This window comes from Tachysurus fulvidraco, chromosome 24 (genome assembly GCF_022655615.1).
Source record: "Tachysurus fulvidraco isolate hzauxx_2018 chromosome 24, HZAU_PFXX_2.0, whole genome shotgun sequence".
NCBI classification, from domain to species: domain Eukaryota; kingdom Metazoa; phylum Chordata; class Actinopteri; order Siluriformes; family Bagridae; genus Tachysurus; species Tachysurus fulvidraco.
In genome coordinates, this window is record NC_062541.1 from 723400 (window position 1) to 745899 (window position 22500).

The 22500-nt window shown below is 39.5% G+C and overlaps 3 protein-coding genes across 3 annotated transcripts in view; 1 reads left to right on the plus strand and 2 right to left on the minus strand.

Annotated features, from left to right (window-relative positions):
- Window positions 1-7822, minus strand: part of psmd3 (proteasome 26S subunit, non-ATPase 3) — an 11442-nt gene extending 3620 nt beyond the window's left edge. The window contains exons 1-8 of the mRNA XM_027146060.2: window positions 7532-7822; window positions 6458-6648; window positions 6142-6279; window positions 5915-6051; window positions 5564-5754; window positions 5348-5451; window positions 1645-1759; window positions 1354-1473 (exon numbers count right to left, since the gene is read on the minus strand). Coding sequence (XP_027001861.1) covers window positions 1354-1473; window positions 1645-1759; window positions 5348-5451; window positions 5564-5754; window positions 5915-6051; window positions 6142-6279; window positions 6458-6648; window positions 7532-7691 — 1156 coding nt within the window. The 5' untranslated portion in view covers window positions 7692-7822. The remainder of the gene's footprint in view (window positions 1-1353; window positions 1474-1644; window positions 1760-5347; window positions 5452-5563; window positions 5755-5914; window positions 6052-6141; window positions 6280-6457; window positions 6649-7531) is intronic.
- Window positions 7823-9431: 1609 nt separating this feature from the next.
- mllt11 (MLLT11 transcription factor 7 cofactor) lies at window positions 9432-12425 on the plus strand. The gene is made up of 2 exons (XM_027145820.2): window positions 9432-9626; window positions 11911-12425. The coding sequence occupies exon 2, from the start codon at window positions 11917-11919 to the stop codon at window positions 12172-12174; it is 258 nt and encodes an 85-aa protein (XP_027001621.2). The 5' UTR covers window positions 9432-9626; window positions 11911-11916; the 3' UTR covers window positions 12175-12425.
- A 9778-nt stretch (window positions 12426-22203) lies between these two features.
- Window positions 22204-22500, minus strand: part of LOC125140113 (NACHT, LRR and PYD domains-containing protein 3-like) — a 16117-nt gene continuing 15820 nt past the window's right edge. The window contains exons 10-11 of the mRNA XM_047807648.1: window positions 22420-22500; window positions 22204-22263 (exon numbers count right to left, since the gene is read on the minus strand). The exon at window positions 22420-22500 is cut by the window's right edge and continues 96 nt beyond it. Coding sequence (XP_047663604.1) covers window positions 22227-22263; window positions 22420-22500 — 118 coding nt within the window. The 3' untranslated portion in view covers window positions 22204-22226. The remainder of the gene's footprint in view (window positions 22264-22419) is intronic.

Consider the following 22500-nt stretch of genomic DNA (forward strand, 5'->3'; position numbering starts at 1 on the left):
GTGAAAAAGTATTTGCCCCACAAACCTAATAACTGGTTGGTCATCCCTTAGCAGCAAGAACTGCAATCGAGTGTTAGTGATAACGTACAGTGAGTCTGTTACAGCTGAGGCTGTGGGGGGATTTTGGTCCTCTCGTCTTTACGGAATTGTTGTAAATCAGCCACATTGAACCGAGTTTTTAAGCAGTACACAGTGACACACACACACAGGGCTATAAGGACTTAGTAAGTTAGTCCTAAATACATAAAGTGTGTCTGTGTAACCTGGTGTACACAGTGCAGGACAAGACAGACAAGACAAACAAGACAGTGCAGGACAAAAGACAATGTGGACAAAAAGTTACAAGACAATAAACAGAAACAGCACCAGTGTAAATCGTGTGTGTTCAGTAATATTACATGTGCAGTAATACTATAATGAACACAGTGTTATAACAGCAGTTACATGAGATATTATGCAAGACAGCAAATGACTGATAATCACCGGGCCATGTGGGTTTGGATTTTGTTTGTCCTGAGGTTAACCTTTATTTAAAAACTGCATGTTGTGTTTACAATTATACATTTTTTTTTGTATGTCTTTATTCTTTATATATATATATATATATTTATTGATGTAACAGTGAAATTTCCCCGTTGTGGTACGAATAAAGGTAGATCTTATCTTAGACTAATATTTACATTTGTTTGATGATCTGAAAAACATGCAAAAAAAAAAAAATCAGGAAGGGTGCCAACACTTTTTCACACCACCATATGTACATTTAGTTTATACACAGAGCTGATAAACTTTACATCTTTACTGTAATCAGGTCTAACTGATGTGTCTGATGCATCATTACATCCTCCCACTGTTACATATAGTGCTGATGTTTGTGGGAATTAACCAGTGCGAGGTGTGATGATGATGATTAACCAGAGATGAAGTGTGGAGGTCTGTGTGCTCTCTCTCTGACTCACACACTCACACCTCTCTTTCTGTCTCTCTCTGACTCACACCTCTCTTTCTGTCTCTCACACTCACACCTCTCTCTCTCTCTCTGTCTCTCACACCTCTCTCTCTCTCTGTCTGTCTGTCACACTCACACCTCTCTTTCTGTCTCTCTCACTCACACCTCTCTCTCTCACTCACACCTCTCTTTCTGTCTCTCTCTCTCTCTGTCTCTCAGACTCACACCTCTCTCTCTCTCACCTCTCTCTCTCTCTCTCTCTCTCACACTCACACCTCTCTCTCTCTCTCTCTCACACTCACACCTCTCTCTCTCTCTCTCTCACACTCACACCTCTCTCTCTCTGTCTCTCACACTCACACCTCTCTCTCTCTCTCTCTCTCTCTCTCACCTCTCTCACTTACCCGTCTTAATCACGTTGTGTCTCAGGCGGATGATGAGTGTGTATGTCCCGTCTGCCTGAAACTTCTCTCCAAACTGATCCAGGACCTGATTAAACTTTGCCAGGTTCCCGGTCCTCACAGCTGTAAGAACACAAACACTAACTTTTCATCCTTTGAAAAATATTCATCAATCTTTTATATAATGTAAAAATATGTTTCTAGACTTCATTAAGTAATTAATGAAAAAACAGACAGACAGAAAGAAAGAGACAACAAAGACAGAGAGGGATGGGGGAGGGTGGACAGAGTTACCCTGAGTGAGGAGGAAGTAAGGCATGAGAGAGCGTTTGAGAGACGGCTGGCGGAACTGCAGTCTGTCAGGAATCTCGCCAAGCAACAACTCCACCACTATCAATAACTTATGGACCTGAGAGAGGGAGGGGGGGCAGAGAGAGAGAGAGATGTGTGAGAAAGAGGTGTGCGTGTGTGTGAGAGAGAGGTGTGTGTGTGTGTGTGTGTGTGTGTGTGTGTGTGTGTGTGTGTGTGTGTGAGAGACACTGCAACAAAAGATGCTCTCAAAGCCTTATCAGATATTTTACATGAGTTAAGTCAGTGGTCCCCGACCTCCGGTCCATGGACCAAATGGTACCTGGCCGCCCAAGGAACATTAAATTATTCCTATTTTATTTATTTATTTATTTTCCATTAAATTATTATTATTATTTTATTTACTGTGGTGTATTTCTCTCGGGTTTGTGCGACTTTCCATGGACGAGAGGTTAACCGGGAGCTGAGAGACGTCACCTAAAGCCGCACCGATACCGCGCATGCGCAAAATATCATGATATGGGGCCGGGTTTAGGTGACGTCTGGAGCTGAGCGGCTGCAAGCGGCAGTGGTGTTGTAGCTTTGGTGGAGAGAGAAGTTGTGTATCGCTCTTCTCTCTGTTCACCGGTACTTTGTCATGTTTAACAGTGCTTGGTGTACGTGTATATTGTGTTTGCTCAAATTTAACCCACAAATTAGCAAAAATGAGCACGAAACAGACGTCATTAGAAAGTTAGAAACTCTGCCGGTGTTCTGGATTAAAGTCATGGCGGAATACCCTGAGATTGTCACCACAGCACTTACATCCCTATCGTCATGTCCGACATGCTATCTGTGTGAAGCGGATTTCTGCAGTGACGGCAACCGAAACAAAACAACAGAATAAACTGGACATAAGCGACACACTTCGGGTGTCATTGTCTCCTGTTACCCCAGATGGAACCGTCTCGTTGTAAAGAAACAAGCTCAGGGTTCTCATTGGTTTAGTGTTGTAGTGAGTTATAAAGGCATGTTTAAATACAATTACATTTAATAATGTAATGTATTTAATTTAATTGTATAGCCGCCACCCCACACCCACAGCGGGCCGTTGGTAAAATTATCAAACATTGACCGGTCCGCGGCGAACAAAAGGTTGGGGACCATTGTGTTAAATGACTCGGAGTTCATCCTAATGGGGGATTTAAATTGGGACTCTCAGGGACATCTGATTGTTTTAAAGAATTGTGCGACTCCTTAAATCTTGCACAACATATTAGTGTACCAACAAGACCGAATCTTAAAGTTCAGTACAAGTCTACTTTACTTGATTTAATTATAACGAATAATGTTCAAAAATTTACAACTGCCATATTTTGCAATGATATCAGCGATCATCGTGTAATTGCTTGGAAAAAAAAAATTCCGCTTTATTTTTAAAAGATATTTTAAAAAATTTGAGGAGCAAGCTTTCTTGCATGATTTGGATCACAGAGACTTAAGAAGAGTACTTTTAATATGGGATGTTGTACTGGCATGGGAATATTTTCCATCAATTTTTTTGTCTCTAATAAACATGACAATCAGATCAGCGGTAGGGACAATCCCTGGTTTTCAGACAGTCTTTCAGCGTTAATTCACATGAGAAATAAATCATGGGCACAAGCCAGATTCTCAAATGCTCCTGCTGATTGGTCTACATTTACAACATTGAGGAATAAGTGCACATCGATGATTAGAAAGTCTAAATCTGAGTTTTATTTAAAGTCGGTTTCAGAGAATTTAAACCCCTCCTCAAAATTTTGGAGATTAATTAAATCCTTGTCAGGAACTCATGTAGCCTCTAGTCTTCCAGACGTAGATAAAATAAAGGATAAAGATGTTATGATCAATCAGTTAAATAAACACTTTATTCATGTTGGTCCTACATTTGATATAGTTTAAATGCAAATGTAATTAACCCATGTTCTGTGGGTATCCCAGTGATTGGGAAGTTTGATGTATTTGTTCTAAAACCTGTTTCAGTAAGTCGAGTTTGCACGGCTTTGAAGGGCATTGACCACAAAACATCTGTAGGCCCAGATAACCTAGAGCCTTATCTTTTAAAAGTGGCGGCGGAGTCAGTAACTTTTTTGTTGCATTCTATACCTAAAGTTTGGAAAGCTGCTTATGTTCTACTCTTATTTAAAGGTGGTGATCCCTCAGACATGAACAGCTACTGTCCAATCTCTAGACTTTCAAATTTTGGCTAAGATCCTTGAATCTCGGGTAAACCTACAGTTAGAAGAGTTTTTATTTGACAATAATATTTTAAACTCTATTCAGTCTGGTTTTAGAACTGCCCATAGCACCATTACTGCTGGTGATAAATGACCTTATTGGTGCCCTGGACAGAAAACAGCACTGCGCTGCCTTGTTTGTTGACTCATCCGAAGGCGTTTGATTCAGTGGATCATGAATTGCTACTGAACAAACTTAGAAGTGCATGTTCTGAACCTGGGACGGTGAAATGGTTTGGAAATGATTTGTGGGATCGGTCTCGGTGTGTTCATGTAGAGGGTCAAAAATCTGATTTTCTTAATATATCTAAAGGGGTCCCCCAGGGGTCTATTTTGGGTCCTATTTTGTTTTCTATTTATATATAAATGACCCGGTTAATGACATTCAAGCAAAAAAAAACAAAAAAAAAACCCACTTATGCTGATGATACTATTATTTATACACTTGCTCCGTCCGTAACACAGGCAGTGCAAGAACTTGCATTTCAGTCGTCATTACAGAGTGCTTTTGGGAGCTGAAAATAGATTTTAAATTCACAGAAAACAAAGTTTATGATATCTTCAAGCGCTCATTCATAAGTACTTGAGCATCTTACTGTCTATATGTCTGATGGTAAAGGTATTGAAAGGGGATCTTCATACAAATACTAGGGCATTTGGATAGATGATAAGCTTTTGTTTAATGTACATATTTTTAATCTAATCAGAAAACTCAAAGTAAAAATTGGGTTTTATTTGAGAAATAAATCGAATTTTACATTTCATGCTAAAAAGAAACTTGTTGAAGATACCTTCCTGAGCGTGATTGATTACGGGGATATATTATACATGCACGCAGCCTCCTCCGTTCTAAGACGTCTTGATTCAGTTTACCGTGCTTCTTTACGCTTTATTACAAATTCAAAATCCCTTACTCATTATTGCATGCTTTATGAGACGGTTGGTTGGACATCACTAACTACACGATGAAAACAGCATCGTTACATTTTTATTTATAAAGCAATGCTAGGTAAACTTCCAGTGTATCTCTTCAAAGTGTTTGCTTTTAAAATGTACCTCGACTTTTTACTGAACTGGGAAAACGGCATTCTCCTATTTTGGACCTTTGGCACGGAATAATTTGCAAAAAAGATTTAAAATTAGAGAAATTGGTGTCTATCTGTGAATTTAAAGGCATCATAAAGAAAGTAGTAATGAATGCATGTGATTGTTTTTGTTGAGAGGATGTTTTAATATTGCTTTTTATGTTTTTGTACTTGTTGTACTTTAATATGTTGTCAAACTGTATGGCTGCTACCTCAGCCAGGTCTCTCTTGTAAAAGAGATTTTAATCTTAATGAGACTTCCTGGAAGAATTAAAGGTAAATAAAAAAAATACAAGAGTCTGTACTATAGAGCTGATGAGGAGGAGGATATGAAGAGACACTCACAGTCTGTTTGAAGCCAACAGCAGTGTGCTGTGGTGCTTTACGCAATGCGTTGGTCAGAGTTCTCCTGGCTTCAGAGTACTCCAGCTGGATGGCCTTAATCCGTCCTGACACACACACACACACACACACACACACACACACACACCAGGAATTAACACTGCTCTGTCGTTACAACACAAACACATCAACACAGCAGTTTACACAGGCAGTGATTACCGGTGTAGTAGAGGTAGCGAGCCCACTCGTTGTTGTTAGCGAGTTCAGGAAAAACAGATTTGGAGACGAGTTTTTCTGCCTGGTCGTACAAGTTGTAGTGCAGGTAGTTCCTCAGCAGCAGGTTGAGCAGCGTGGCCTGACCGTCCGAGTCGTGACGTAACGTAGCCGTCCTCAAACGTGTGTGCAGGAAGCTGACAAAATATAGTATTATATTACACTCCGATTAATTCTGCTGACATCCAGCTGCTTAAATTTACACACATTGTACAGGTTATAATAAAAAAAGGTAATTAAAATGAATAAAAATGTATGTATGCATTAGTGCTACCAGCACCGTGTGTGTGTTTTTACCTGCGCACCGTGTCCAGCTGGTTGAGAAACTCGTACACTCTGCAGTAATAATAATAACACTTTGCTGCCACCAGGTCCAAAGCTCTGCGGTTCTGAGAGCTGATCTTCTGCAGAAGGTCGTCTGACACTTTCTTAGCCTGAAAATACATAAAGTGTAAAGTTACAGACACATCGATGACTATTATAAAAGGTAAACAACACAAACACAACCCCCCTGTACCCCGTACCTCAGTGTAGCGCTTGTTGTTGATGAGGTAGACGAGCAGCAGCAGTTGGAGATACGCCTCCACTTCAGGGATGAGAGGAACTGTCGCTGCTTTACCGGTGCGAGGCCTGAACTGAACTTCTCCCTCCGTGTCCATCGGCTGGAGACAGAGACTCAAATTAAACACACACACACACACACTCTCTCTCTCTCTCACTCTACCATGTTAATGACAAGTGTGTTTACGATCAACACGTAACAGTAGAAACATTGCTAAACATTTGAGTAAACTATCAGATCCTGTTTCAGGTCATTGTCAGTGTTGTGTGTGCTGTCACCTCCTCGAGGAAGCTGAGCAGGAACTCTTTCGCTGCGGTGTTGGACGTGTAGAAGCCTGAGACGGCTTTGTAGAGAACATTGGGGTTGAGGCGACGGCTGGTGGAGGGCAGCGCACGCAGGGCTCTCAGGACGAAGCGTGGCTCTTTACCGGACACAGCCTTCTCAATCTGCTTCACATGCTCCTTAATATCTACAGAGAGGAGACACGCGTCAATAACACACACACACACACACACACACACACACACACGAGTGAGTTTACACAAATCAAGCAAAAAAAAAAGGAAAAAAAAAAAGGGCAAGTCGTGGCCTAATGGTTAGAGAGTCTGACTCGTAACCCTAAGGTTGTTAGGGTTAACTGCTCCCCGGGCGCCGCAGCATAAATGGCTGCCCACTGCTCCGGGTGTGTGTGTGTGTGTGTGTGTGTGTGTGTGTGTGTGGTTTCACTGCTGTGTGTGTGTGCACTTTGGATGGGTCAAATGCAGAGAACGAATTCTGAGTCTGGGTCACCGTACTTCAGCCGTATGTCACGTCACGTCTAAATCTAACCCTCACATCCTTCAGAATTCCTAACAAATTGCACTGTGACAAACTGGGATCTTATTTACACTTCAAGTGACAACAACATCTTTGTTTTGCACCCAATAAAATTATAGCAATTTAAATGCAGCACTAAAGCTGGCGGTTTCTTGGTGATTTTTTATCGCAGGAATCGTGATGTTACATTTATACGGAAACCGAGCAGCTCTTAATGACACTTATTATGACGTGACGTCAACAAGATGGCTGCGTTTAGTCACTGTTCTCCAAAACAAAACAACTGAAAACAAAACGCTATCAACAGAAAAAATGTAAATATAAAAATAAATAAAAGTTTTAAGTGTGTTTAATGATTTCTCTGTCAGCATAAACAGCTAAACTCGGTTCAAACCGCTAGCTAGGCTAAGCTAACCCAAGCTAAGCTAATGTATGGTGTAATAAAGTCTCTGTGGTGATAAATCATGTTATTTTCTGTCTCTCCGCTCAGAGGAATCATATTTATGTGTTTAACAAACAGTAATTATGATTAAAACCTTCCAGCGTGACGGAGTCCTGCTCTTTAGCCGGTTTAGCCGCATTAGCGCTCTCCTCCTCCGGCATCTCCACATCCTGAGCCTCGGGACCCGGAACCTCCTTCTGCTTCTCCGCTTTACTCTCCTTCGCCTTCTCGCGTCTCTTCGCTGTTTCTTTCATAATGATTTTAAAACGTTAAACACCAAAAAAACACCACAAAAAAACAGCGGATCACCTCAAACACAAGGCCCTGAGCGCCGCTACACAATGACTGGCAACTCTGTGAGGGGCGCAAAGGATTGTGGGAGTCACGAGCAATCCTGAGTGAATCGAACAGACAAGGTGAACCGAATCTCGAGGAGTCGATCACATGTCTTTTGTTTTTCCCCCTTATAAATTTTATTATTCTGACTTAACAAAAGAAAAACAGCATAAACCTCAAGACGAAATCTTTATGTCCATATTATACGCCGCAAGCTGATTGGACACTAGACCATTCTTTAATAAAGAAAAAGAGGAAACTCGCAATATTTTTTACATTTTTTATTTATTTTACTAATTAATACCTTAAATATGGGAGACAGATTTTAGTGTATTAATTAATGTTTTGAAAGATTTCCGCGACTCACTTTCAGACAAACCACACTTACATTAGGAGTGAAATTTAATTTATTTTATGAAACACAGAACATTTCACAGCTGGACTGAAGGACACAAATGACTCAAATGTGCCCTCTAGTGGCTGTCAGTCACATTACTGCTGCTTCTGAACACTAAAACGTGCTAAAATCATATAGAATTTTATTGTACGCTTTTATTTGAATAACCGTCCTGTGAAATATGTTTGTATTTATAGTAAGTTTCCTGTAGATATTTTAAGATGTAGCCTTGTGACTGAGCTGGGCTAAATAAAACAGACTCACATTACTGACACATTTAAACTTATATAGAAAAACAATGATCATCTAAACAGATTCCAAATATAAATACATCTGTGTTCAGAGCTGCATTTGAGAGAGATAAAGCTGTTCATGTTTCTTCACTGTACACTTCCCTACACTATACATGGACACACACATGTATAATGCACATGGACACACACACATGTATAACGGAGACAGATTTTCGTGTATTAATTAGTGTTTTGAAAGATTTCCGCGACTCACTTTCAGACAAACCACACTTACATTAAGAGTGAAATTTAATATATTTTATGAAACACAGAACATTTTACAGCTGGACTGAAGGACACAAATGACTCAAATGTGCCCTCTAGTGGCTGTCAGTCACATTACCGCTGCTTCTGAACACTAAAACGTGCTAAAATTATATAGAATTGTATTGTACTTTTATTTGAATAACGCGTTTAACAGAGTACATTGTCACAGTGTAGAGTTAAATAAATAAATAAATTCAGCGCATAAATTAAAATGTATTTGTGTATCTACGGCAGAAAGGTGCATTAAAATCTTTTATATAGTCTTTCTCACAGATTATTAATTTATACTCTTACAACAAAACGAAGCAATGCATAAAACAATCGAATTATCCTGTCTTACTGATCTAAAGAGCTCGATTTACTAAAAAGATTTATTCATCTTTATTTATTCCATACCTCACTAGCTAAAATCTTCGCAGCACATAAGGGCCCGGATGTGAGGGTGCCTTCTGATTGGTCTAGAATCCCGCGTTGCTCGATGGGAGATGTAGTTTAGCGTTATGTGACTACAACTTTTAATTATTGTTGTTGTTGTTGTTTAATATGCATGTATCTTTACACAGAGGCTAATACAGAAATAATTTGAATATGATGTAATAATGTGCAGTAACAACGCATTTATTGATCACAAACGTGTAATCAGTGCACCTGTCACTGCAGGAACGCGCGTCGCCATGGCAACTGCACAGCCCGTGTACTAGCGTACTAAACAGTATGCGAAGGTCACGTGCCTCCTCGCGCCCGTGACGGTGACGTGCTGCTCTCACGTGCTGCGTAGTGCGCTAGTATGCGTGTGATATAAAGGGGGCTGTGTGACAGGGTGTGGACTGAATCCGGCTGGAGGAAGAAACACCGCGCATTTTATTATAGAATTAACACCAAGGTCACCAGAAAAGGTAAATAGGTTTAATATTCATCATATACTACATCATAATACTCTGTATGTATTTATGTATGTGTGCGTGACAAATACAATTAGATTAGATACTATTAATCTTTCACTGGAGCTGAGGATGGAAATGTGTGTGTCTGTGTATAGTGCATTAAACATGTGTGTGTCCATGTGCATTAAACATGTGTGTGTCCATGTGCATTAAACATGTGTGTGTCCATGTGCATTATACATGTGTGTGTCCATGTGCATTATACATGTGTGTGTCCATGTGCATTATACATGTGTGTGTCCATGTGAATTATACATGTGTGTGTCTGTGTATAGTGTAGGGAAGTGTATAGTGCATTATACATGTTTATCTATGTGCATTATACATATAGTAGCTCAGTGGTTAAGCTGTTGGGCTACTGATCGGTACTGCTGGGCCCCTGAGCAAGGCCCTTATTGCTCAGTTGTAAGTCATTCTGGATAAGGGTGTCTGCTAAATGCCATAAATGTAAATATATGTGTGTCCATTTGCACTATACATTTTTTTGTCCATGTATAGTGTAGGCAAGTGTACAGTGAAGAAACATGAACAGCTTTATCTCTCAAATGCAGCTCTGAACACAGATGTATTTATATTTGGAAGCTGTTTGGATGATCAGTGTTTATATATAAGTATAAATGTGTCAGTAATGTGTCTGTTATATTTAGCCCAGCTCAGTCACAAGGCTACATCTTTAAATATCTACAGGAAACTTACTACAAATACAAACATATTTCACAACGTATAGAGCTGTAAAATAATAATAATAATAATAATAATAATAATAATAATAATAATAATAATGTTGAAGCATTTCATTCTTAGGATAGTAAAAAAAGGATAGTAAAAAAAAAGGCTAAATAATAAAAATGGTCGCTTATAATAAACGCGAGTGTTGGGTTGCCAGATTGAGGCTTACTCTATCTTTCTATCTATCTATCTATCTATCTATCTATCTATCTATCTATCTATCTATCTATCTATCTATCTATCTATCTATCTATCTATCTATCTAAAACTAGTTTAGACAAATGTACAAAGCAACATGTCAGAATCAGATTCTGTATTTATATAATATTTATATTAGGATACAATCTTGAATTTTTTTTCAATACTGCATAACTACAATTAAATAAATATTTTAAAATGTCAATATAACTATATATTAAATATATCTGAAATAATCTTGCAGCCTGATGTATAAAAGAATCAGTGGGAATTTGGAGCATAATCTGGCAACCCAGAACTTAATTACACAGCAATATCCACGTGTGAATGAACCTTTTCACGTGTCCAGTGTTCTCCACTCTTATGGACAGACAGTCAGACTCGCTTTTAAAGTATATATATATATATATATATATATATATATATATATATATATATATATATATATATATATATATATATATAAAAGATCTTTAAACCTGTAAATCACTACAGAACATTACTGTAAACAGTTAGAGCTCTAAACCATCTGTCACACTCAGTCTTTACTAACCACAAACAACAAATGTTCTGATTCCTGACTTTACTAATCCCTTAAACTTGTGTTGTTTTTAAAAAGACCTTTTTCCTTTTTGTTGTATGTAACAGTCTCAAACTCATGTACATTTCATGTATCTCTTATCTCTTATCTTATTTACTATAACCAGAAATGATTATTTCTAAATAAAAATGTTTTCTCTTCATCATACATAGATCAGCAAAAACATTCTGGATATTAAAGATTTGTGTTAAATTTGGTGTTTAAATTTATTCTTCTTCACTGATTACTAAAGTAATATTTAGACATTTAAACTAAAGTATGGACATAATTATGTGGTTTCACACATTCCAAATTAAACAGTAATGAACTTTTATTTTTAAAATAAACTCATTATGGTGATGTGAAATCTGTAAAACATAAAGATTTCACATGAAGTAATATATTTAAATGTATATATGTAGATGATTATTATTATTATTATTATTATTATTATTATTATTATTATTATTATTATTATTATCCTCCTTTAAAAAAGAATATATTCCAGTATACTATCATATAAAATATCACTAATAATAAATCTCATAATAAATGTATACATAGTGTATATATATTTAAAATAAAAATAAACTGTAAACTGATTTATTTGCGTTATTGTTGAGTGAGTTAAATGAGATTTGAGTGTTTTGTCCACAGCAAACCAGTTCAGCAAACCAAACAAATCTTTCATTTCTGACAGAAGTGATATTAAAGCTGTTGTTGTCGCAGATTAAAATGTTGGACGTGTCGAGCAGCCAGTTTGACTCGTTCCTCTTCTGGAGGCAGCCCATCGCCACCCTGGACCTTTCTGAGCTCGACGATCTGGGACTTGCTGAGCCGAAATCCAAGGACGGGTCTTTGTCCGGGAAAAGTTCTCCCAGGCTGGATGAAGATGATGGCAACTTGGAGCTGTCTGAGTTCTCCTCCTTCAACTACTGGAAGGAGCCGATAGCCAGGATCGACATGCTGGACTTCAGCCTGCTAATGCTGTGAAGCCCCGCCCCCACATGCTGGGGCAAACCACGCCCCCCAAAACTGGGGAAAACCCCGCCCCCACACACTGGGTTAAACCCTGCCCCAGCTCCTCACCTGACACTACACCGCCTCCTGATTACAGATGTTTTTCACCTGTTTTTTGTCCACACATAATGTATTATTCTAAATCTCAGTGTTTCGTTTCTAAATCTTTTGTTAAACCTGACGGACTGGAATGTGATTAAAGGTCAGAAGTGTTTTCTCTCTGACTGGTGTTTGTGTGTTTTATCACTTTAAACAGGCTATTTTACAACCATGTCTCAGAGTCTGGTCTCAGAGTCTGGTCTCAGAGTCTGGTCTCAGAGTCTGGTCTCAGAGTCTGGTCTCAGAGTCTGGTCTCAGGGTCTGGTCTCAGGGTCTGGTCTCAGGGTCTGGTCTCAGGGTCTGGTCTCAGGGTCTGGTCTCAGGGTCTGGTCTCAGAGTCAAAACAGCACGAGTCAGAATGATAAACAAAATGTCAGTTGATGCATAAGGTCATATTATACAGGATCTTTTTTTTTTGTTTACAGAGTATTTATTATAAAGATTTATTATTAATGCACAGGCCACTTTTAGGATTATAATAAGCATTTGTAATATTTTTTTAAACAATCGTGGTAAAATTAAGGATTTATATGATTAAAACAGCGAGTATAAAATAAGAGTTTCTAATTATAAACATGAAATAAAGCCTGAAGAAAAATGACTGTAATTTACAGGTCAGTTCCTCTCCAGATCTGCAGGTGGCGACAAAACACAGTTTCCGTTTAATTCCCAAACACGCTTTCATTTGTTTCCTTTCGTGGTCATTTATAATACGGCCATTCCAGAGCAGTCACAACTTTATAGCATAAATAAAACAGTAAAATAAAAACAACTGATTACACTGTGAAAGCGAATCGCACTCATATTTAACTTCCGCCATTTGAATCGGTTATTCTGAAGAAAAAAGAAGAAGTGACTGCAGCCAATCAGCGTCATGTTGCGGCTGGGTGTTAAATATATGGGGTTAGAATTGTTTCGTTATTCTGAATAAATACACTATGATCCACAAATAAATATAAAGAGTTTCACAAATATTTTTACAAATTTCACAAAAAGAAATGAAATTCACAAATAAATAAAATGGGATTTGCAAATAAAAAATATTTATAAATTGTGAAATTTGTAAAAATATTTGTGAAACTCTTTATATTTATTTGTGGATCATAGTGTATTCTGACCCCATATAAATATGTCTCCGCTCGACATATAAGATATAAGCGCCCGACATCGAGCGTGTATTACATAGATATCTACACTAGATGTCGCCTTGGATACGGCAGTACATTGGAACGAACGCATCAATATATATTCAATTCAATTCAATTCAATTCAAGTTTATTTGTATAGCGCTTTTTACAATAGACATTGTCTCAAAGCAGCTTTACAGAACATAAACATAGAGCAAATATATATAATATATATATATATATATATATATATATATATATATATACACACAAAATATCAATTATATGAAGATAATCTCCTTTTTCACAATATAATACATAGTGCTAGTAGATGTAAGTTTATTACTTACATTCTTACACTTGAGTAAACGTTAAATGAACAATCACTACTTACCTTATAGCCTACTGCATGTAACACTGCTGCAATTGAGTGACTTTACATGTTCGTTTAAACATTTAAATTGTATTGGTTTATTAAATATGATACACAAAGCAATTTGCAGGTGGAAGCAAATCACAAATTTGAGAAGAACATAATGTGAAAGTTAGATAGTTGAGGTGCCAAAGACTGTTCTTTATTCCTTTCCCGCAATACTTTTGCCACATTAAATAGGTAAAGTCACATAAACAAAAACAAAAAACAAACTAACAAACAAAAAAACCCACAAAGTTTGACTGCAATCAAAAGCTATTTTTATGGCAAAAATTCAATTACAAAAACACAAATATTACATAAATACAATAAAAACAAAACAAATATAATCAGCAAGTCATATTATAATTTTTTTAATGAACATACGATAAAAAAATCCAAACCCTTTTCAGGCATAATGTCATTAAATATGTCCTTAAGTGAAGTAACTTGATAAAAGAGCATTCTGCTTGTGTTAAGTCCAGGACAATCTAATAAAATATGTTTGACAGATAAGAGAATCTTACAAAACATATATAAAGTTGGTTCTTCACCTTTAAGCAAAAAAAGCATGGGTCAATTAATGTCCTCATGAAGAGCTTCGGAATCTACAAACATTGTCGGTTTTCCTAATTGTCAAAAACTAATGGGTAACTAGCATGGATTAGCTGCGGTCGTTAACCAAGGACTAATACAATCTAATGTGAGCAGAAATATAATTTCATAACATTCAACATCATAAAACACATTCTCACTTGTGTAATGTAATCCCTTGCTCTCTGGTTTTTATATTTCTTTCGTTTGAACATCCATATGCAGCACAGAAGTCCGGCATCGTCCATGCATTTGAGGTAAAGGAGCACTGTACAAAGATGTTCTGTGGAGAATTTGGAACTCATGAGGTTGTACAATGTTCTGCTATTTGTGTTTTGTTTGCATTAAATATAAAATTTAAATAACATATAATTATAAAGAAAAAGTGCAAAAAAAACATTCAAAATTTTGCGGACACGCGTTTTATCAACTGGCTAGTTATCCTCCAGACAGTGACGGACGGCGTCTTTCTCTCATTTCGGCCGTGTGGTGCGCGTGCATGCTCGCAGTGTAAAACGCGTCCATGCTATTCTCCGAGATGCTCTTCACGGCCTTTTGTGCAGCGGAATTATTTTTTTTTTGCACGACCTAGTTAAGGCGGTAGGGTTTCCCAGCTTAGGCGGGCTGCCTGAACTGAAAAGCGCTGTGGGAAACCCTGGCCGTTCCATAAGAAATAATAGGAAATAAACCTGTTCTGAAAAATCCCTCACATATTAGTGTTGTCGCCCCCCCATTTTCATGATTTTCACCTATATGACATACCCACCTAAAAAGTGGTACAGCTCCCATATACTTTGACACACAAAGAAGAGAGTCTCTAGTTTCTGATACAAGTGTCAGGGTGATTCTAAGCCTTACTGACACAGAGTTACAGAGGCTAGAATGTAGGATTTTTATTTCCGTCTGAGTTGTTTACCTGATAAACTGATTACATACATTGCTGTATTTAATGATGGTAGGTAAACAACAACTGCGGGTCATAGCCACATGTTTTGGCTTTCAACAAAAAAAAATTTTAAGTCAAAAGACTCAAAAATGGATTTTATATGAATATTTTTCTACGGACATGTCTGTCCGTTCAGGTTTTTCTTGTTTATTTGTTTACCTATAACTTTGTATAAAAAGACTGCATGCTTAGTTCAAAAGTCCTATAACAAAGAGAACCCCTCTGCCTAGAAGTCTGTTGTGAAAAAATGCCTGTAAACTAACACCCTGAGGCGTGAGAGTGTGAAACGTTCGAGAATTGTGCAATAAAGTTGAAAAAAATTAATATGCGCACGCTTATTGCACAGCCCGAACTCACCAGATGTATCATGTTGCATCTCGTTGGAATCGTCTCCTTATTGGCTAAAGAGCTATGATACTCGCGAAACATCAAATCGCTACTGGACGGAGCAAATGTTAGTCAAAAGGAGGGTGTCCCACATAGCATGGAGAGACCTCATTGGCTTCTTAGCTGCCTATCTCTGCACCACAGGCACTGGTTGCGTGAAAAAAGGCCTGTAAACTGACACCCTGAGGCGTGAGAGTGTGAAAAGTTCGAGAATTGTGCAAAAGTTGAAAACAAAGTCGAACAAAGGACGGAAGTGAACCGCTGTTTACAGTTTCCGGTCAGAAACATAATTCTTGCGAGGTGAGCAAAGCGGACTCTTGGGGATTTTTACAAGCATTTGTTTTGGAAAATACATTAACATTAGTGACAATGTGAAGAAAGAGAAATTTAAAGACCAGCGTTTAAAGGTGAGTAAACAAACCAAACTAGCGGCACCTAGTTCAGGTGGCTATCAAATGGTTAAATTACTATGACTGCTGTAAATCATATTATACTTTGTGTTTGCGCTTAATAAAATCCTGAGAGTCTAAGCTTTCAAACAGTATATTATTTAACCGTGTATTTAGAGGATTTAATGCTTAAAAGTTACAATGAATTTACAATGAAGTTGATGCACTCTCGCCTCCTAGCGGTGGTGGCTCGTTCTGGCGACAGCGACCTGATAAGTGGTTAAACAGTGGAAAAAACATAACGTGATGGTACTGTGATCATACGTACGTGCTAGACGCTGGCACCACGCTTATATTTATCGATAGTTTCCTGCTTTATTAGTTACATGTCCGTAGACAGAGGAGGCGGCACCATTACCCTGACGGTGTCTCTGCGCCGGTACTGTAGATGTACCGATTGGCCCAAAGTATCCACTGCTCCCACATCCTTCTCCCAGTAGCATGAAAAATGTAAAGTGAAAAATCAAGGGAGTGCAATAGAGACCGTGCAAGGATTTTAAATATCATAAAAATATGAATTTTTACAGATATTTATTTCCATGACAATGCAAGGCGGTGTCTGATCGGCCTGTCTCTCTCTCTCTCTGCTGCAATTTGTTTACATTTAGTTTAGAGACGTTTCATTGCTTAATGCCAGCAGCTGTTACACTGATCACTGCGCCACCTGGTGGATCAATGCGTCATTGCAACAGACACGCGTAGGGGGCGTGAATAAGGCAGCTATTCATTAACTACGTCAGGGCGGGGGAACAAGACCATTGCAGCACTCCTGGTGGATGTCTGGCAGAATCACACAGTGATCACACAGTGATCATGCAGGAGTCAAACAGCAATTCTGAGCTCCTGCATCTGTATCTGTCCCTCCAGCGTGTCCTAGGTCTTCCCCAGGGCCTCCTCCCGGTTGGACATGCCTGGAACACTTCCCCAGGAGGCGTCCAGGAGGCATCTAGAACAGATGCCCGAGCCACCTCAGCTGACTCCTCTCGATGTGGAGGAGCAGCGGCTCTACTCTGAGCTCCTCCCGAGTGACTGAGCTCCTCACCCTATCTCTAAGGGAGCGCCCAGCCACCCTGCGGAGGAAACTCATTTCGGCTGCCTGTATCGGGGATCTTGTCTTTTCAGTCATGACCCAAAGCTCATGACCATAGGTGAGGGTAGGAACATAGATCGACTGGTAAATAGAGAGCTTCACCTTGCGGCTCAGCTCTTTCTTCACCACAACAGACCGGTATATCGACCGCATCACTGCAGAAGATACACCGATCCACCTGTCGATCTCCCGCTCCATCCTTCCCTCACTCGTAAATGAGACCCCAAGATACTTAAACTCCTCCACGTGGGGCAGGAGCTCTCCATCAACCTGAAGGGGGCAAGCCACCCTTTTTCCGGCTGAGAACCATGGCCTCGGACTTGGAGGTGCTGAATCTCATCCCCGCCGCTTCACACTTGGCTGCAAACATCCCAGAGCACACTGAAGGTCCTGATTTGAGGAAGCCAACAGGACAACATCATCTGCAAAAAGCAGAGACGAAATCCTGTGGTCCCCAAACCGTACTCCCTCCGGCCCCCGACTGCGCCTAGAAATCCTGTCCATATAAATAATGAACAGGACCAGTGACAAAGGGCAGTCCTGCTGGAGTCCAACACAGCATCGAGAACAAGTCTGACTTACTGCCGGCAATGCGAACCAAGCTCCTGCTCTGGTCATATAAGGACCGGACAGCCCTTGGCAGAGGGCCCTGGACCCCATACTCCCAGAGCACCCCCCACAGGTATCAACACGGAATTGTGCAAGAACTCTGTACTTTCTACTAGCGCTATTGCTAAAGAGGTGCTAAGTGAGCTATACAGAGCTATTAGCGACCTACAGAATGTTCACCCCGACAGACTGTTTATCATAGCTGGAGAGTTCGCAAATCTTAAGTCAGTGCTCCCTAAATTAAATCAACATGTGGACTTTGCTATGAGAGGTGAAAACACGCTGGATCTTGTTTACACAAACATTCCCGGCGTGTACCGTGCGGAGCCCCGCCCCCACCTCGGCTACTCAGACCACATCTCTGTTATGCAAATTCCAGCATACAGACCACTCGTCAGACGCTCAAAACCGGTTCTGAAGCAGGTGAAAACCTGGCCAGCAGGAGCCACCTCTGCTCTTCAGGACTGCTTTGACTGCACTGACTGGAACATCTTCAGGGAGGCTGCAACCAATGGTGACTTCGTCAACTTCGAGGAGTACACATCAGCAGTAATCAGTTACATGGGCAAGTGCATTGATGACGTGACCGTCTCCAAGACCATCACTCTATGCTCCCACCAGAAGCCGTGGATGACTGTGAACGTGCATGCTCTGCTGAAGACTAGGGACCTAGCCTTCAGAACAGGGGACAGCAAGGGCCAAACTTTCCTGAGCCATCAAAGAGGCAAAGCGCGCACACACCCAGACATTCCACAGCCATTTCTTGTCTTTACTGACATCTTCAACATTTCCTTGAGCAGCAACGTTGTTCCTACATGCCTCAAGACTACCACCATTGTCCCCGTCCCAAAGAAGTCTGGAGTGTCTACAGTGTCCTGCCTCAATAACTATCATCCTGTCGCACTCACACCCATAGTCATGAAGCACATGAAGACCAAGCTACCACCCTCACTGAACCAACTACAGTTTGTGTATCTTCCAAACCGCTCCACAGACGATGCCATTGCCACAGCCATCCATTTAGCCCTCACCCACCTGGACAATAAAGACACTTATGTACGAATGCTGTTCATAGACTTTCGTTCAGCATTCAACACAATCATCCCTCAGCACCTAATTGGAAAGCTGAGCCTGCTGGGACTGAACACCTCCCTCTGCAACTGGATCCTGGACTTCCTGACTGGGAGACCTCAGTCTGTCCTGATCGAGAACAGCATCTCCAGCACCACCACACCGAACACTGGAGCTCCTCAAGGCTGCATGCTCAGTCCACTGCTGTTCACTCTGCTGACTCATGACTGTGCAGCAATGCACAGATCAAACTATATCATCAAGTTCACCGATGACACGACTGTGGTTGGTCTCATCAGCAAGAACAACGAGTCAGCATACAGAGAGGAGGTGCAACAACTAACTGTCTGGTGTAGCACCAACAACCTTTCTCTGAATGTGGACAAAACTAAAGAGGTGGTTGATGACTTCAGAAGAGCACAGAGCGACCACTCTCCGCTGAACATCGACGGATCATCGGTAGAGATCGTCAAGATCACCAAATTTCTTGTAGCTCTTGTAGTGTTCATCTAGCGAAGAACCTCACCTGGTCACTCAACACCAGCTCCATCACCAAGAAAGCCCAGCAGCGTCTCTACTTCCTACGAAGGCTGAGAAAGGCACATCTCCCTCCCCCCATCCTGACCATGTTCCACAGAGAGACCATTGAGAGCATCCTGAGCAGCTGCATCACTGTCTGGTTTGGGAACTGCACCATCTCGGATTGCAAAACCCTGCAGCGGATAGTGAGGACAGCTGAGAAGATCATTGGAGTCTCTCTTCCCTCTATCATGGACACTTACACCACACGCTGCATCCGCAAAGCTAACAGCATGGTGGATGACCCCACAAACTCCTCACACACACTCTTCACCCTCCTGCCATCTGGAAAAAAGTACCAAAGCATTCAGGCCCTCATGACCAGACTGTGTAACAGTTTCTTCCCACAAGAAATCAGACTTCTCAATAACTGAACTGAACTGTACTGAGCACAACATACACACACATCATCTGTATGGACTGTATGGACTGCACTGACCTACACCAAATACACACACTTCTAGGGTTAGACTTCTAGGTTTACATGCTGTTTTGCACACTTTTTTTTTTTTTTTTTACTTTTTTGCTCTTTGCACACTCTGTGTAACATTTCAGTCGTTTTGCACATACTGTACAATAATTCAGTTTTGCAAAATCTTCTACACTATCTCAGGGACCTGCTGCTAATAAACTGTGTTCATTCTAGTATTACTGCAAGCAATATTGTCTTGTCCTGCACTGTCTTGTCTTTCTTGTCCTGCACTGTTGGCACCAGTTTGCACAGTTGCACTTTATGTGGCTAGGACTGCTTACTAAGTCCTAGCCCTGTCTTTGTTTTATGTAGCACCCTGATCCTGGAGAAACGTTGTCTCATTTCACTGTGTACTGTAACAGTTATATATGGTTGAAATGACAATAAAAGCTTCTTGACTTGACTTGACTTGGATGGTGACGAGCAAGTTGGCCACTCAAGTTGGTCGTATTGTCTCAATATGGAATCAGTAAATGACAGTGTTTACGTACAGTTTTAGTCATGTCTAGCACAGTTTTCCCAGCAGTGTGTAAAATCCAAAGTGTTTCCAAACTTGATATTTAAACCGTGAAGGTGCAGCATGAATCTTCAAAGAGGTTTGACCCTCTGCCTCCACCATGTTTTACTTCTCCCACCAGCTTGAAACTGATATGATGTCATACACTATAGACAGCAACAAATACATTGCGCCCTTTGCTGGAATTTAATTGGTAACTTCCCTCCACCACCTCTTAGGAAAAGTAAAATAAGTAAATATAAATCGATTCTGGTGTAAAATCATCGATTTTAAATAAAAAAAAAAAGAATTGCAATAGTTAGGTGAATTGATTTTTTCCCCTCAGCCCTACTGGTCAGCTTCTTTGTCCACTATCATCACTAATGTAAGCTGTGAAGCCTAAACACTTTTTACCACAGAGCACAAACTCCCCCAGCCATCATCACATAATATCTCTGGTAGTGATGCTCTTGGTCACTGTGTCTGTTTAATCCAAATGATGTATTAATGTTCAGTTCAATGTGCAGTTCACACACACACACACACACACACACACACACACACACACACACACACACACACACACACACACACACACACACACACACACACACACACACACACCTGGGGTTCAAATAAGAGCACTGAAACACTAGAATTTGCCTCTACACAGTGAAGTTTTAGTTCCCCTTTTTGTCAGTTTAGTAAATGTTCATGACACAAGAGATAAAAAAAGAAAATAAAGAATTATTTAATCCTTTAAAAAGAATTTTAAAGAAGCATAAAGAAATAATAATGATGGGACTTGCAGTGACTGTTTACAGTAAACTCCATATGGCAGATGGGATGGTTATTAAATCAGATACAGAGAGAAAAGAACTAAAGGATCTAATGAGTGAAAACAACCTGATAGACGTGTGGAGAGAGAGAAATGTAGGAAGGAAAGAAGAGATACAGTGAAAAACTTGCAGGACAACGATTGTCTTTATTTTTTGTACAAGAAATGTAGAAAACTTTACAGACAAAATCAGATATAAGGAAACAAGTTTGAGTATCATGAGTTTTTATTTATTAAGGCTGGAATAATGTAGAAAGGGGACAAAGTGTATGGGTTCTAAATACAGAACGTTTAAAGAAAAACAACTATGATTTTAAGTTTAGAGAAATTATAGAAAAAGAAAAAAGAAATGAAATGAATGAGGAAGATAATATTAGACTTTTAATTAAATATTTTTAACTAAATATTGTAGAATGGGAGAAAGAAAGACAGACAGAAAGAAAGAAAGAAAGAAAGAAAGACAGACAGAAAGAAAGAAAGAAAGAAAGAAAGAAAGAAAGAAAGAAAGAAAGAAAAGAGAAATAAGTAAAAGTACATTTTAAAAACTTAGAGAATGAATTGGCCAAAGAGAACAAAAATATAAAAAAGGGAGGAGAAAGAACTCAAGGGGGCAAAATGATGAAAATATATGGTGGAAAAATGAAAAAAAAGTTAAATTATATAAAAACAAGATGCAACCAAGATAAAAAATGTCATGAGGAAATTAAAACATTTTTTTTTTTTAAATTTACAAAAATAGATGTTATGGATCTTCTACATCTGAATATGAATGGAAATGTGGAAATGTGGGACGTGTCTAACGCTTCACCACCAGAACTGCTTTATCCTGGAAAAAAGGTCTGAGGAGAGACTCCTGTCATACACCAGACCTGGTGAGTTTATTACCATTAATGCTGAAAAACACAACAGGACAGAATTACAGACACATTTAAACACATTACTTATGAACAACAGAAACATAAATACACACATTAGATGTGACATTTTACAGCACACAGTGAATATTACACAATATCATACAGTAAAGAGACAGTAAGTCAGTAACTCACTGTAGTGTCTCCAGTTTACAGTGTGGATCCTTCAGTAGATCAGAGAGCAGCTTCACTCCTGATTCTCCTGGTTTATTACGG

Coding starts and splice junctions, on each gene's coding strand:
- mllt11 (XM_027145820.2), top strand. CDS start 11,917: ATGTTGGACGTGTCGAGCAGCCAGTTTGACTCGTTCCTCTTCTGGAGG.